Raw genomic sequence first — 14,831 nt, forward strand, 5'->3', positions numbered from 1 at the left:
GTGGAAAATCAAAGAAAGCAAAGGACAATGCTTTCTTTGATTTTTTTTATTGTTGTGCATTTAGTAAACTGGAGATAATTGAATGAGCAACAAGTTGTTGCTTTGGATGAAAATCAAGAGGTCTTTTTTGACATATTAATTGCAGATGCCTATTAAACATCTGAGTGGCAATATCAAGGAAACTGTAATATATAGATATGGATTCAGGATAGAGGTCTCAGTTTTAGATAGAAATTTGAAAATCACAAATGGTATTTAAAGCCATGATGCTAGAATTTAATTGCTTAGAAAGTGATTATAGAGGAAAAAAGAAGAGTGAAGTATAGAGACGAAAACAGAAGGACACCAACAGTGAGTTCTCAGACACGCCTGGTTTCAAGATTGCAAGGAGAAAGTTGAGCTCACAAAGGACCCTGAGTAGAAATGTCAAACTCAGTTGACAATCTAGACAATGTGGTGCCCTGGCTGGTTTTTCTCAGTGGGTAGAGTGTTGGCCTGCAAACTGAAGGGTCCTGGGTTTGATTCCCGTCAAGGGCGCATGCCCAGGTTGAGGGCTTGATCCCCAGTAGGGGGCATGCAAGAGACAGCCAGTCAATGATTCTCTCTCATCATTGATGTTTCAATCTCTCTCTCCCTCTCCCTTCCTCTCTGAAATCAATAAAAATAAAAATAAAAGTATTTTTTAAAAAGACAATGTGGTGTCGCAGAAGTGAAGAGAAGAGAATACGAAGTGAAGAGAGGAGAATGCTTAAGGGGGAACATGGTCAGCTGGGTTGAATGCTGCTGAGAGAGCAATGTGGAAGTCATTGCTAACCTTGACAATTCTATATTCTGAAGTTCTAAATGTAAAATATTGAAATAGTAAGACTAGTGGATTGGAGATGATGCAAACTCAGTTAATTCAATACAAGCCTGGGGACTATCAAACCTGGGGACTATTTCCACTTTACAGATGAGAACATTGAGACTCAGAGAGATAAGTAATTTGTGACACAAGATGGCCAGCACAAGATGGCCAGCAGGGGAGGGCAGTTGGGAGTAACCAGGCCTGCAAGGGAAGGCAGTTGAGAGGGACCAGGCCTGCAAGGGAGGGCAGTTGGAGGCGATCAACCCTGCAGAGGAGGGAAGTTAGGGGTGACCAGGCCAGCAGAGGAGGGAAGTTGGGGGCAAACAGGCTGGCAGTGGAGCAGTTAGACATCAATCAGGCTGGCATGGGAGTAGTTAGGGGGTGATCAGACTGGCAGGCAGAAGTGGTTAGGGGCAATCAGGAAGGCAGGCAGGCAAGCAGTTGGGAGCCAGCAGTCCTGGATTGTCAGAGGGATGTCCGGTGGGATCGTGCCTAAATGGGCAGTCGGACATCCCTCAAGGGGTCCCAGATTGGAGAGGGTGCAAGCTGGGCTGAGGAACACCCCTCCACCCCCGTGCATGAATTTCGTGCACTGGGCCTCTAGTTTAATATTATTTGTAAGATAACTATTCCAAAACCAAAACAGGTCTTTAAACTGTCTTTAGGAAAGGGCAGGCTTCAAGGGGGTGCTGGTATTATTCAATGTATCAACTTTTATTCCATAAAAGGCAACTTCTGCTGAGCTGTACCACCTGCTTGGACTGTGGGAGTAGGTCTGTCTAATAATCTATGGCACTGAATTTCCAGTTTTAAGGTTGTTTATACTAACAAACAGTTATTGACTTCAGAGCCTCTGCTAGTACATTATAGAGAACATAAACCTCCATTTTTTACAATTGATATTTCACCTTATGAGTTTGGAGATGTGCCTAGCCACAAAATCGGCTATGAAACACCAATTGCTAACTACTCAAGGGCAATTCCATGCACAAAATAGAAGTGAACAAAAATTGACAAAAGAAGTCCTTCCAACCATTATAAATCACAAGACATCCATAATATCCTCAGTGGTTATGTGTTCACATTTTACATTAATTACAAGTCTATTTTGACATTCTTTGCAGGGCAAAGCTTCAATGTCAAATATGCTACCATATTGGCAGTGCTCTAGTATTTTTGTCAAAAATAAATTGTCATGCTATGAATAGGTACCTGCCACTTCACACCTCAGATGATGATATGTCATCTCTATGGAGGCATTAATATTAAAAGATCTCCCTGACTTACATCTTAGGCTAATCAAACTGTACAGAATGAAATTACAAACTGGACATGGATTTAATTATTTATTTATTTACTCAGTAAGGATTTGGTGTCCCTTAGAGGAACTTTCTGAAATGATCAAGTCATTTTTATACCATGTAGAAAACTGACATTGAAGATATATCTTACAGATTGTCCAATGATATTGCAAAAAAATGATATAATTATGTTTTGGTCACACAACCTAAGTACCTCTGGGAATTGTCTATATGAAAACATTAGCAAAAAGATATATTTAATGGCCAGGAATTGATTCCTATATTGAAAAAAATACTGTACTGGAATATAGTACATGCCAGACTACTTGGTCTAACCTGTTAAAGGTGAGTGGTGGGTAATGGTAACTAATATTGATTGAATGCCTATTGTATGCAAGCCACTATGCAGGGAGGAGACTTTCATGTGTATGTAAATTTATCACCACCACGAGCACACAGCTCAGTATTATTATCCTCATTTTATAAAAAGGGGTTAAATAACATGTATATTCCCACAGTTGATCATTGTCAGAAATGGAATGCAAGAGCTATGGGCATTAAAATGTAGGGTGTATTTACATTCTTCATCTATAATTCAGATTGGTTTTGCTAGATTACAAAATAAATGGCTAATAATATATTCTCATCTCAAACCTTATCTAAATCGAAAGCTGCAAGACCTTATCTAAATCGAAAGCTGCAAGACAAAATAAAGGCTACCTCAGCACTGAAACCGGTTTGGCTCAGTGGATAGACCGTCAGCCTGCGGACTGAAAGGTCCCGGGTTCGATTCTGGTCAAGGGCATGTACCTTGGTTGCGGGCACATCCCCAGTAGGGGGTGTGCAGGAGGCAGCTGATCGATGTTTCTCTCTCATTCATGTTTCTAACTCTCTATCCCTCTCTATTCCTCTCTGTAAAAAATCAATAAAATCTATTTTTTTAAAAAGGCTATCTTAAATAGTGTTATATGTCTTTTAATATAAGATTTTTATGTTATTAAATTAATATAGATTTATTGTGGAAAATTCTGAAATTTTTGAAGAAAATAATAGCTAACAGTGTAATAGTTGCTTTTCCTTTGATTATTTCATTTAATGCTCACAACAATGAGGCAGAAAATGTTATTTCTCTTATACAAATGAAGAAATGGAGGTACAGGGTACTTAAGTTTGGCCTGGCCAGGGTTGCTCAGTGGTTGAGCATCGACCCAGGAACCAGAGTATTTAAGTCTTATTCCTAGGGTGTCACACTTGTAAGTGTGAAAGTTTGTATTCAAAACCAGTCAATCTAGCTTGAGAGCCTATATTCTTCACCACTACACTGCCACTCATAATCCCAGTAGCCACAGAAAAGGGCTCTTACTATTTTTATCCATTCCCTTATATGTACTTGTTCTTTGAAGGCGGTTGCCAAAATTGGCTTCCAATATTTCTTACACCCAAAGTTGAATTAAAATCATAAATCTCTCAAGAAACTAATTATTTATGAGATCAAATGTATATTCACAATATACATAAGTATATCACATTACCAGAAAATCATCTCCATGGTTTAGGAAAACCCAATTAATCCTTTTGTTTTTCATATAATGAATATCCTACATTTCTATCTGATGATCAGGGTGCCTGACATTTGTAAATGGCAAAAGTTCATGGCCCTGAATTTCCCAAGTTTCCAATCTTCTGCTCTTCTCTCTGTATTTTTTGTTATCCTGTACAGATCCCAAGGCTTTCATTAGCCTTGTGCTGCCCCTCTGCTTAAGCTTCACAAGATTTTGCCTTAGGGAGCCATTCAAAGTGATATACATTCTTCCAGAAATCAGAATATAACTAACAAAGAGCACTGATCAAAAATATTTTCCCAGTGTAGGACCCTTGATCCCCATATGGGATTCTGTCTTCAAAAATGCAACTTCACTAACAGTTTGAAGTCACAAATGAGTTCGCCCTGACCTATGCTCATTGTATCAGATCTTCTGACTCCATGTGAGAAGTTACAGCACCTGTAAGACTGTTTTTCAGTTTTAAATAGTAATTCTTCAAATTGAATTATTCTTCAGTGTAGAAGCATATGGATTTTTTCTAAGCATAACATTACATCTCAAATCCCAGTGTCTATCCATTGAATATTAATTGTGGTGGATATCTGAACTTCTATGTATCTCACTAGTGGTCTGGTGCACAGATTCATGCACATTGAAAGGAAGTTAATCAGAAAAAATATTTTAATATCACTATTCACCCTTTCTCTATAATAGAAGTATCAACCAAATTCATGATCAACAATGGCAGATCGAAACACTCGCATGTGATTGGCGCCAGTGAGAGCTTTATATGTATTGCGCATGTGCAAGTCAACTTAGCCTTTTATATATATATATACACTAGAGGCCCGGTGCACGAAATTCGTGCATGGGGTGGGGGTGTTCCTCAGCCCAGCCTGCACCCTTTCCAATCTGGGACCCCTCGAGGGATGTCCGACTGTCCATTTAGGCCCGATCCCGGTAGGATTAGGCCTAAACGGGTAGTCATACATCCCTCTCACAATCCAGGACTGCTGGCTCCCAACTGCTCGCCTGCCTGCCTTCCTGATTGCCCCTAACCGCTTCTGCCTGCCAGCCTAATCACCCCCTAACCACTCTCCTGCCAGCCTGATTGATGCCTAACTGCTCCCCTGCCAGCCTGATTGCCCCTAACTGCCCTCCCCTGCAGGCCTGGTCACCCCTAGGTGCCCTCCCCTGCAGGACTGGTCCCCCCCAACTGCTCTCCCCTGCAGACCTGGGTCCCCCCCAACTGCCCTTCCCTGCAGGCCCAGTCGCCCCCAACTTCCCTCCTCTGCCAGCCTTGTCACCCCTAACTGCCCTCCCCTGCAGGCTTGATCACCCCCAACTGTGCTCCTCTGCTGGCCTGATCCCTCCCAACTGCCTTCCCCTGCTGGCCATCTTGTGGCAGCCATCTTGTGTCCACATGGGGCAGCCATTGTGTGTGTTGGAGTGATGGTAAATTTGCATATTACTCTTTTATTAGATAGGATAGAGGCCTGGTGCATGGGTGGGGGCCAGTTGGTTTGCCCTGAAGGGTGTCCTGGATCAGGGTGGGGGTTCCCTTGGGGCATGGGGTGGCCTGGGCGATGGGCCTGTGGTGGTTTGCAGGCCAGCCACACACCCCGGTGACCCAAGCAGAAGCCCTGGTATCTGGGATTTATTTATCTTCTATAATTGAAATTTTGTAGATTTCAGTGGAGGCCTGGGCCAGCCAGGGTGTGCAGGAAGCTTGGCTTCATCCATTGCTGGGGAAACCCAAGCCTCCTGCCGGCTCTGTGGCCTCAGCCATCTTGGTTGGGTTAATTTGCATACTCGCTCCTGATTAGCTGGTGGGCGTGGCTTGTGGGTGTAGCCGAGGTACAGACAATTTGCATATTACTCTTTTACTAGATAAGATATAGAATAAACTTGCTTAATTAGACCTACTTTCTGATTTAGCTAAACTTTTTCCAGCCTAGTGAAGCACCCTAACTTCTCTTTCAGGTAATTGTCAGCATCACAGCAGTAAATATCAACACGAAGAAGATTATTATTGTAGATCACGCAGAGAGAACAAAGGGTAAAATATTTAACTGCAGCAGTGTTTGACTATATTCTGTGCAGTGAGAAAACCTGAAGTCATTTTCAAGGTCCACCATTTCTTACTTCTTTTCAGTCGGGTCAAGTTTCTAAGCTTTCTAAATCTCCATTTTCAGGCTAATGAAAAGGAAATAGGATTCCATTGAGACTCCTATCTACCTACTCCAGGACTTCTGTGAGGATCAAATGAGATGAGGCATGGGAAAATGCTTCATAGACATTTGATTAAAGTGTGAAATGTTTCCACCTGACTATAAAGCAAGTTGTGTTCTTGGGCTAAAAAATTGCAAGGAGGCTAATCGCTAGTCGCTAGGGAATGGAAGCCAGATATTGCTATGTGACATCATTACCTGGTGCCCACAGCGACCGTTTCCAGGCTGGGCTGAGCTGTGGGCCACATTTTACGCCATGGAGTCTTGGCAGTGTCGGCTGCAATTTGGTGGGGTGTCGCTCTGGGGTGGTGGTAGGGCCTGTGTCTCACTTGGGGGAAGCTGGGTGTTGCTTGTGAGTGCCAGGTCCGCAGTGCCATTTCTCTGTAAATGACCAGTGCGCGTCATGGCAGCTCCTAGGTTGAGGGTCTGCCCCCTGGTGGTCAGTGCACATCATAGCGACCAGTCAGACCATCAGACACTTAGCATATTCTATATATATATATATAGTCTAGGGAACTCATAGCCTTAACCATTCTACATGAATGTCATCCCCCCTGTATTAGTCTGCTCCAGCTGCCATAACAAAATTCAATAGGCTGGATGTTGAAAATAACAGAAATTTATTTCTCACAGTTCTGGATTCTGCGAATTTCAAATCTTGGTTCTTATTAATTTGGATTCTGGGAGATGAGAAGGAGAGAGAGAAAAAGACAGAAAGAGGAGAGAGAGAGAGAGAGAGAGAGAGAGAGAGAGAGAGAGAGAGAGAGAGAGAGGTCTCCTGTGCCTTTTCTTACAAAGACACTAATTTTTCCTATGAGGGCAACACCCTTATGACCCCATTTAACATTAATTAACTACTTAAATGCCTTACCTCCAAATAAAATCACATTAGGGGTCAGGGTTTCAGCATATAAATTAAGAGGGGAGACGTGATTCAATCTATATCCTACCCTTCATCCCACTGCTTCAAATTGTTTACATATGAGAGTTTATACCTGAGTGTTCCAGAATATGTTTTCAGGTATTTCTGCTCTCTTTTTTATCTTGCTCTTCCCTGAAGCTTCTACCAGTCTAAATCCCAAATATCTTTATTTTACTGGACATGGATACCATTACAAGTGACCACTATTGAGACCAACATCAACCTTATGCATGGGGAATATGTATCTTTTTGTCTAAGGCAGTGGTCAGCAAACAGTGGCTTGCGAGCCGCGGTTTGCCGTTCTGTTGACTAATGAGTTTGCCGACCACTGTCATATACTACCCTTTACCTCTTTGCACACAATATGCTACAATTGCCTAATCCTCACAGCTTCCAACTACACAGTAACATTTAGTCTAGCAGTGGTCGGCAAAGTCATTAGTCAACAGAGCGGCAAACCATGGCTCATGAGCCGCATGTGGCTCGCGAGCCGCAGTTTGCCGACCACTGGTCTAAGGTAAGTGCTGGTTCTCTTATAGCTTGCCAATATGGTCAGAACTCAGATATAAACCCTCAAGCTATATTTTTCTGCAACTGTTGCCCAATATATTGACTGATTGAAACACTGTCCATTTCTTTATACTGCTGGCCCTGCCACTGATGTTGATCAATTACTTTTTCAAAGATTTATTGAGGTATCATCTATATATATATATATATATAAAAGCCTAAGTGACCATCAGACTGTCTGACAGTCCAACCAGTAGATATGACACACAATGAACACCAGGGGGCAGATGCTCAATGTAGGAGCTGCGGAGCTGCGGTGACTTGGCAGGTCTGGTTCTTAGGTGACACACCTGAAACCAGAGAGGAGGGAGCCCCGTTCCAGTGTGCATGGCCTGAGAACCGCCCTCTCACAATCCAGGACCCCTCGGGGGATATAAGAGAGCCAGTTTTGGCCCAATCCCCACAGGCTATGCTGAGGGACAGGCCTCTAGTTAACAAATAAAATTATATATAATTAAAGTGTATAATGTAGCCATTTGATATACATCTGCATTGTGCATCTATTTTCTCTTCCTTATGATTTTCCTAATAACATTTTCCCTAGCTTACTTTATTATAAGAAATACTGCCATTTGCAACAGCATGTATGGACCTTGAGAATATTTTGCCAAGTTAAATAAGTCAGTCAGAATAACTAAGAACCATATGATTTTGCTCATATCTGGGATATAAAATTGAAACTCATGAACAAAAACAGCAGTGTGGTGGTTGCCAGAGGGAATGGAGTAGAGGGGAAAGGGAGTTCTAATATAAGGTGACAGGAGAAGATTTGACTTTGGGTAGTGGCCACACAGTGCAACATATAGATCTTATATTGAGCTTCACTACTAAATGTGATTACCTGATTCATGGGATTGATTACCTGTGCACCCCCACCCCATCCCCAAGTTATATAGACTATATATAGACTCCCTGGTGGGGAAGAGTGTGAGGAGAAAGCAGAAAGAATAGTTTATTTGCTCCTACCATTGGTCAAAGATTTGCTCATGAGGCTTTAATTCTTCTGTGTTTCTAAGTTGCTCATTAATGGGCAAGAGCACTGTGTTTATGGCAGTGTTAACATGGAACCGAGACAGGAGGTAAAAGGGATGCTGTGAGGGTAGGATGTCAGGGACTCTGAGGTTACACCTGAAAAAATTGGTCATAACCAAGGTGACCATATAACTTACAATTTAAAGTGGAACACTTACAAGATGGAAAAGGGGCAATGTTAATAATTAAAATGAGACAGCAGGTTTACAAATTGTTCAGGCAAATTGAAATGCATGGTCATTGAATCAGATCCCAGGTAGAGGAGGAACAAAAGAACAAAACAAAATAGAGGGGGTTATAAGTGATTTATAAGAAGTATCTCAGCACCTAGCTGGCATTGCTCAGTGGTGGAATGTGGACCTGTGAATCAGGAGGTCACTGGGTATATCCCCTGACCCAGGAGGTCAGGGTGAGAACATATACCCAGGTTGCAGGCTCAATCCACATTTTGGGGCGTGCAGGAAGCAGCCAATCAATATTCTCTCTCATTGATGTTTCTATCTCTCCCTCTCTTTTCCTCTCTGAAATCAATAGTAATAAAGTGTCTAAGACAATGTATTTCATTCCTAAATATGAAATATTTTATTTAATTAATAAAAATGTTTTTTTTTATCTTAGCAACATTTTTTTAAAAAAAAAAGTCTTAGGCAGAAGCCAACTATGTGGAACAAATTAAATCAGAGCTGCTCTTGTTGAAGTAGAAAAGTAGGACTCAAAGACCTGACTTTTTGTTTTCTTTCAACAATTTATCCCCTGCTTTGGATAAACTTTTGGGTAGTGCTGTCCTGTGGAAATACAAAGTATAAGATGCATAGATGATTTTAATCTTTCTAGAAGTCTTGTTAAAAAATAGGAAGAAATAGGTGCAATTAATTTTAGTGATATATTTACTTAACCCAATATATGAAAAATATTAGCTTCAACCTGTCATCAATGTAAATATGATTGATGAGATATTTACATTTTTTTACTAAGTCTCCAAAATATAATGTGTATTTTACAATTATAGCATATCTCAATTTGGATTAGCTACATTTCAAGAGCTCAATAGCCACATATGAGTAGAGATCATGTTGGATAGCAGGACAAATTCTCATGAGACACAATTTGAAACCTTTTGCAATAAAGGGATGTCTTACCAAGGACTGCTAATTTCTTCCCAATGTACCATCATCATTCCTGAAAAAAGAAGTTTCAAGCTTTGCATATTAATTCCAAATATACATTGAGAAAAAATATAGAAAAAAAGATTAGGTTTTTCATCAAGTCAATTTTTATATTTGTGAAAAATTGACAATTTTGACCTTCATACCAGGAATATTCTCAAGGGAATAGAAAGACATATTGCTTAATGAAATCAGTCTTAATTTTAATACCACTTAAATAATATGATGGAGCACTGATTATGACATCAATATAATCGAATCAAATCATTTTGGTATGATAATTCTAACTCTTAATGTTTCAATGCATTAATAGGATGACTATTAAAAATCGATTAGAAATCCATATATTCAGAGTTAGGGGATTGGTAGGAGGAAGGGAAATTAGGGGCAGGTGGTTGAAAGGTACAAACTTCCAGTTATAAGATAAATAAGTAGTAAGGATGTAATCTACAACATGACTATAGTTAATGCTATTGTGTAGTACACTTGAATTTGTTAAGACAGTAAATCCTAAAAGTTCTCATCACAAGAATAAAAAAAAACACTTTTTTTTTGTATCTATATGAAGTGATGGCTATTAACTAGACTTATTGTGGTAAGACTTATTGGGGTTCCTTATTTAAACCCCAAGAACACTTTATAGAAATGAACACTTATGAGTGTAATATATTCAACCGATAAAAGATAATTTTTTCAAGGGAGGTCATGGAGCTCTATGTTCTGCTTTCATTTTCCTCCTTGAGAACACTGTATAACCCTAGATTTTCCCTAGCACACTTTCACAAACACTGCTTTAACCCATGAGCATTTTCTGGCCCATTATTTTAAAAATCACATTTTCCAGGTTGTTAACATAAATTATATTTAGAGATTCAGCCTATATGTATATAGTATGTGTGAGTTCAAACTGCATGACTCCAAGATGGGACAAATTGTCTTAGTCTCATTAATACCTTTCTCTACTCAATTCCATTCAATTAAAAAAAATTTTTTGGATGTATGCATATTCAACAAAATGTGTGAGGTAGTAAGGGAAATAGACATGAATTAGACAAGACCCCTATCTTCAAAGAGAGTCTTATCTTCTGAATAGGTAAGCAACCGATTGCATAGCTATAAGTTCTAGATAATCTAGATAGTCATTCATTCAACAAGCATCTACTGATACCTAGTATATTAGAGAAAATGCACTGTGTGAGGCTGGGAATAAAAAGATAGAAAATTGAATAAGAGCATACTTATCATTGATTAACCCATATCAAAGAAGAGATAGTAAAAACCTACACCTTGGTGCTGATTCACACCTTAGGTAATTGTTATTACTGTGTAAAATATAAGCACACTGTTTTATATATGTGTGGATTATATCCTCTGCATTATTTAATCTTATACTCCGTGAAAAATTGGAATGACATAAACCCTCCATATTAATATTTTGTTGTTGACTTATTATGTTAATGGCCCAAATTTAATGAGTAAACTTAACACTTCCATTCATCAATTTCCACATTTCAGCTGTGTATGTCCCAGGAATCAATATAAACAAAACAGTCTACTGACTAGTGCGAATGCTCATGAACTTGATCCAAAATACCCCTTTCAAGCCATCATGGAACAGCTCATTGACTTAGCATTACTATTATAAGTATGTTCGCTGATTTAATGATTTTTGTTAACTGCTTTATTATAGCTGACACTGGTATATTTGAAGCTGCAGCTAAGGAGAAGGTATGTTACAAGAGGTTGATGAACTGAGCAATAATAAGAGGAGAGATAGAGGTAGCAGAATCAGACTGTAGAATTCCTTCAAATTGGCATAAAGGAACAACAAAGAAAAAGCATAATAATTGTAGCCCAAAAAGTTGATCTGCCTTTTATAAAAGTAGATCCTTAACTTAAATGGAGAACTAATTGATGACAAGTTTCAGTGTGTTTGGGAAAAGCGTGAAGGAGAAAGCAGAGTTCCTTATCTAGTGAATCAGCTTTCTGGCCCCATTCTCCCAACCCATCTTGCAGAAAGAAGCAGGTTCATTGGGGCTTGACTAAGCAGTTCAAAAATCTCCAACCCCTTTACTACATCTTTCAGAATGAACAATATCTGGCAGTTGCAACTAACATTAAGATTTAATTTAGGAAGAAAGTGGGGGAATGTCTAAGAGTGTAGTTTGATAAATTGTTATCCATCAATGTAAGGGATTGAAGTGTTTTGAGGAATCATAAAGTCTATTTAGTAGATATTTATCATAAATCACACATATATCTCTATTATTAATAGGATTTAAATGTGAATAAGATAGATTTAACACAGACTATGTGCTGGGCATAATTTAATTTTACCTTGTTGACTGAGGTAACACTTCAGTATAGTGTATACTAGTATCTTTCAGCCTATAAATTTGAATACAAGTTATTCCAGTAAATAGAGCATTCCAGTTGGATATTCTCTATTTAGACAATTTTATTTGGTTTATGAGACACAGCCAAATAAATAGGAATGTAATCCATCATAATTTGTCATCTGAATACTGGGTATCTATCCTTATAACTATAAAACAATGAAAAGATAATCAATATCCAAATGAATAGGTATACATGTATTAAGATTTGGCCAAGCTTTTCATCATTTATATTTATTATAAAATATTGTAATAATAACATATTTTCACTCTGCTATTGACTTCATACACAAGGAGACAGTTTGCCAGTATTATGATTCATCATGCATAAAACTTAGGAGGCTGTTGTAAAATCTTTAAATAACAAATCATCATGGAAAAATGAATAGTAGAACAAAATGAAGGTTATAAAAATTACTATCAACAAGTAAATGTCATGAAAATATAAATTATTTTTCACTGAGCAGGGTAACAACACGAATAAGAGAACATGTAATAAATATCTTGTTATGATAAATTCAGTACAATAAAACAATTCATTGAAAGCTAGTGATAAAATATTCAGTGTACAACATACATAAATATTCCTTAGCACTGTTTAAAAGGCCCCTTTACTTTAACAAGTCACGTAAACTGCCAACAGTGATTTAAATAACTATAAGGAAAACTGAGTCTGATACTTATGTCTTTAACATTATCTTTTTTTTAATTCAAAAGACCAGAAAGCCTTACATTTTAAAATCATGTGAAATGTCTGGAAGTCCCTGATGTATTCCTGAATTTGATACTTAATATTACTTTGGCAATGATGGTCCTCTTGATAAACGGCAGTACTTCAAAAATTATAGCTTCCAAGACATTTTGTCTTATTTAGAGGGAACCTAAAGGAAGCAATAAAGTCTTCAACCTTACTACCAGACTACTTAATTTTATTTGTTTAGATGAATATTAAAACCAATGTCTGCAAGTATTTATTAAATCAGTGTTTGGATGATATAAGACATGGTTTCTTAGTCTGATCTTGTAAAAGATCACCTGGGGCTTTAAAAATGGAGATTTATCATTCCCATTCCTAACCTACTCAATCCAAATATCTAGGGAAGGAGCCTGGAGTAAATTTGGAATTCTGCTAAAAACAGTTTGCCTAAACAGACCTTTTATTTTGAACACCTGGCCTTCTATTTAAAAGGAGAAGTAGTTTGCTTGAAGTTAATTCAACAAACAATTTAATGTATATTTATTGAGTGTTTATTCAATAAACCATATAGCATACTGGTTCTCAATGTTGCACAGATCTGGAACCAGACCCCTAGATTAAAAATTCTGACACTGCAACTTACTGGCTGTTTGACTCTGCCTGTGTTACTTAAAGCTCAGTTTCCTCCTCTTTAAAATGAGGATAGCAATTTTCCTACTTCATAATGTGAGGGTTAAATGTGTTATGTGTAAGAAACAATATTTAGCACAAAAAATGCTGAATAAATGCAAGTGACTAACTTATTGGGCACTACTAGGTGTACCAATTAATAATGCAGATTTTTTTCAATAGATAGAGTTACATATATGCTGATATATATGCGATTTGATATGTATGCTATTTTGTTGTGTTGACAGCAAGCTTCAAAACTTCATATGACAAATTTGCTGAAGGTGTTAACATCATAGATATTTTTACACTTAAAAATGTCAAATTTTGTGCGAAAAAAAGAGTATTTGCAGGAAGTTTTAATTCATTACTTTATTTTGAAGAAAAAGTTATTGTATACTTCGGGAAGCTTATGGTGAACATGATCCATCTCAGGATATTTGTAAACGCTAGTTTAAATGCTTTAAAAGTGATGATTTTGATGTGAAAGACAAAGAACATCCAAGTCAACCAAAAAAGTTTGAAGACCAACAATTACAAGCATTATTGGATGAAGATGCATGTCAAACTCAAAAACAACTTGCAGAAAGATTAAACGTTGCTCAGCAAACAATTTCTTATTTATTTATTTATATATTATTTTATTTTTTTCAATATTTTTATTAAGGTATTATATGTGTACATATCTTACCATTGCCCCCCCCACCCCATTCCCATATATGCCCTCACCCCCGAGAGTTTTGCATCCATTGGTTATGTTTATATGCATGCATACAAGTCCATTGATTGATCTCTTATCTTCCCCACCTCTGCCTAACCTTCCTGCTGTAATTTGACAGACTGTTTGATGCTTTACTGCATCTGTATCTATCTTTATGTTCAACAGTTCATAATGTTCTTTATTATCCATAAATGAGTGAGATCATGTAGTATTTTTCTTTCATTGACTGGCTTATTTCACTCAGCATAATGTTCTCCAATTCCATCCAGGTTGCTGCAAATGGTAAGAATCCCTTCTTTTTTATGGCAGCATAGTATTCCATTGTGTAGATGTACCACAGTTTTCTGATCCAGTCATCTGCTGATGGGCCTCTAGGGTGTTTCCAGATCTTAGCTATTGTAAATTGTGCTGCTATGAACATAGGGGTGAACATACCCTTTCTTATTGGTGTTCCCTGTTTCTTAGGATATATTCCTAGGAGTGGAATTACTGGGTCAAATGGAAGTTCCATTTTCAGTTTTTTGAGGAAACTCCATACTGTTCTCCACAGTGGCTGCACCAGTCTGCATTCCCACCAGCGGTGCACGAGGGTTCCTTTTTCTCCGCATCCTCGCCAACACTTGCCCTTTGTTGATTTGTTGATGATAGCCATTCTGACAAGTGTGAGATGGTACCACATTGAGGTTTTTATTTGCATCTCTCAGATGATTAGTGACTTTGAGCATGTTTTCATGT

At 38.3% G+C, this 14,831-nt stretch overlaps 1 protein-coding gene across 1 annotated transcript in view; it reads left to right on the top strand.

Annotated features, from left to right (window-relative positions):
* Positions 1–14,831, top strand: part of LOC307095417 (DDB1- and CUL4-associated factor 12-like protein 2) — a gene marked incomplete at both ends in the record, with an annotated part of 172,679 nt that overhangs the window by 46,461 nt on the left and 111,387 nt on the right. Inside the window, one exon of the mRNA XM_079764613.1 lies at positions 11,304–11,341. Coding sequence (XP_079620739.1) covers positions 11,304–11,341 — 38 coding nt within the window. The remainder of the gene's footprint in view (positions 1–11,303; positions 11,342–14,831) is intronic.

This window comes from Cnephaeus nilssonii, assembly GCF_951640355.1.
Source record: "Cnephaeus nilssonii genome assembly, chromosome: X".
NCBI lineage: Eukaryota > Metazoa > Chordata > Mammalia > Chiroptera > Vespertilionidae > Cnephaeus > Cnephaeus nilssonii.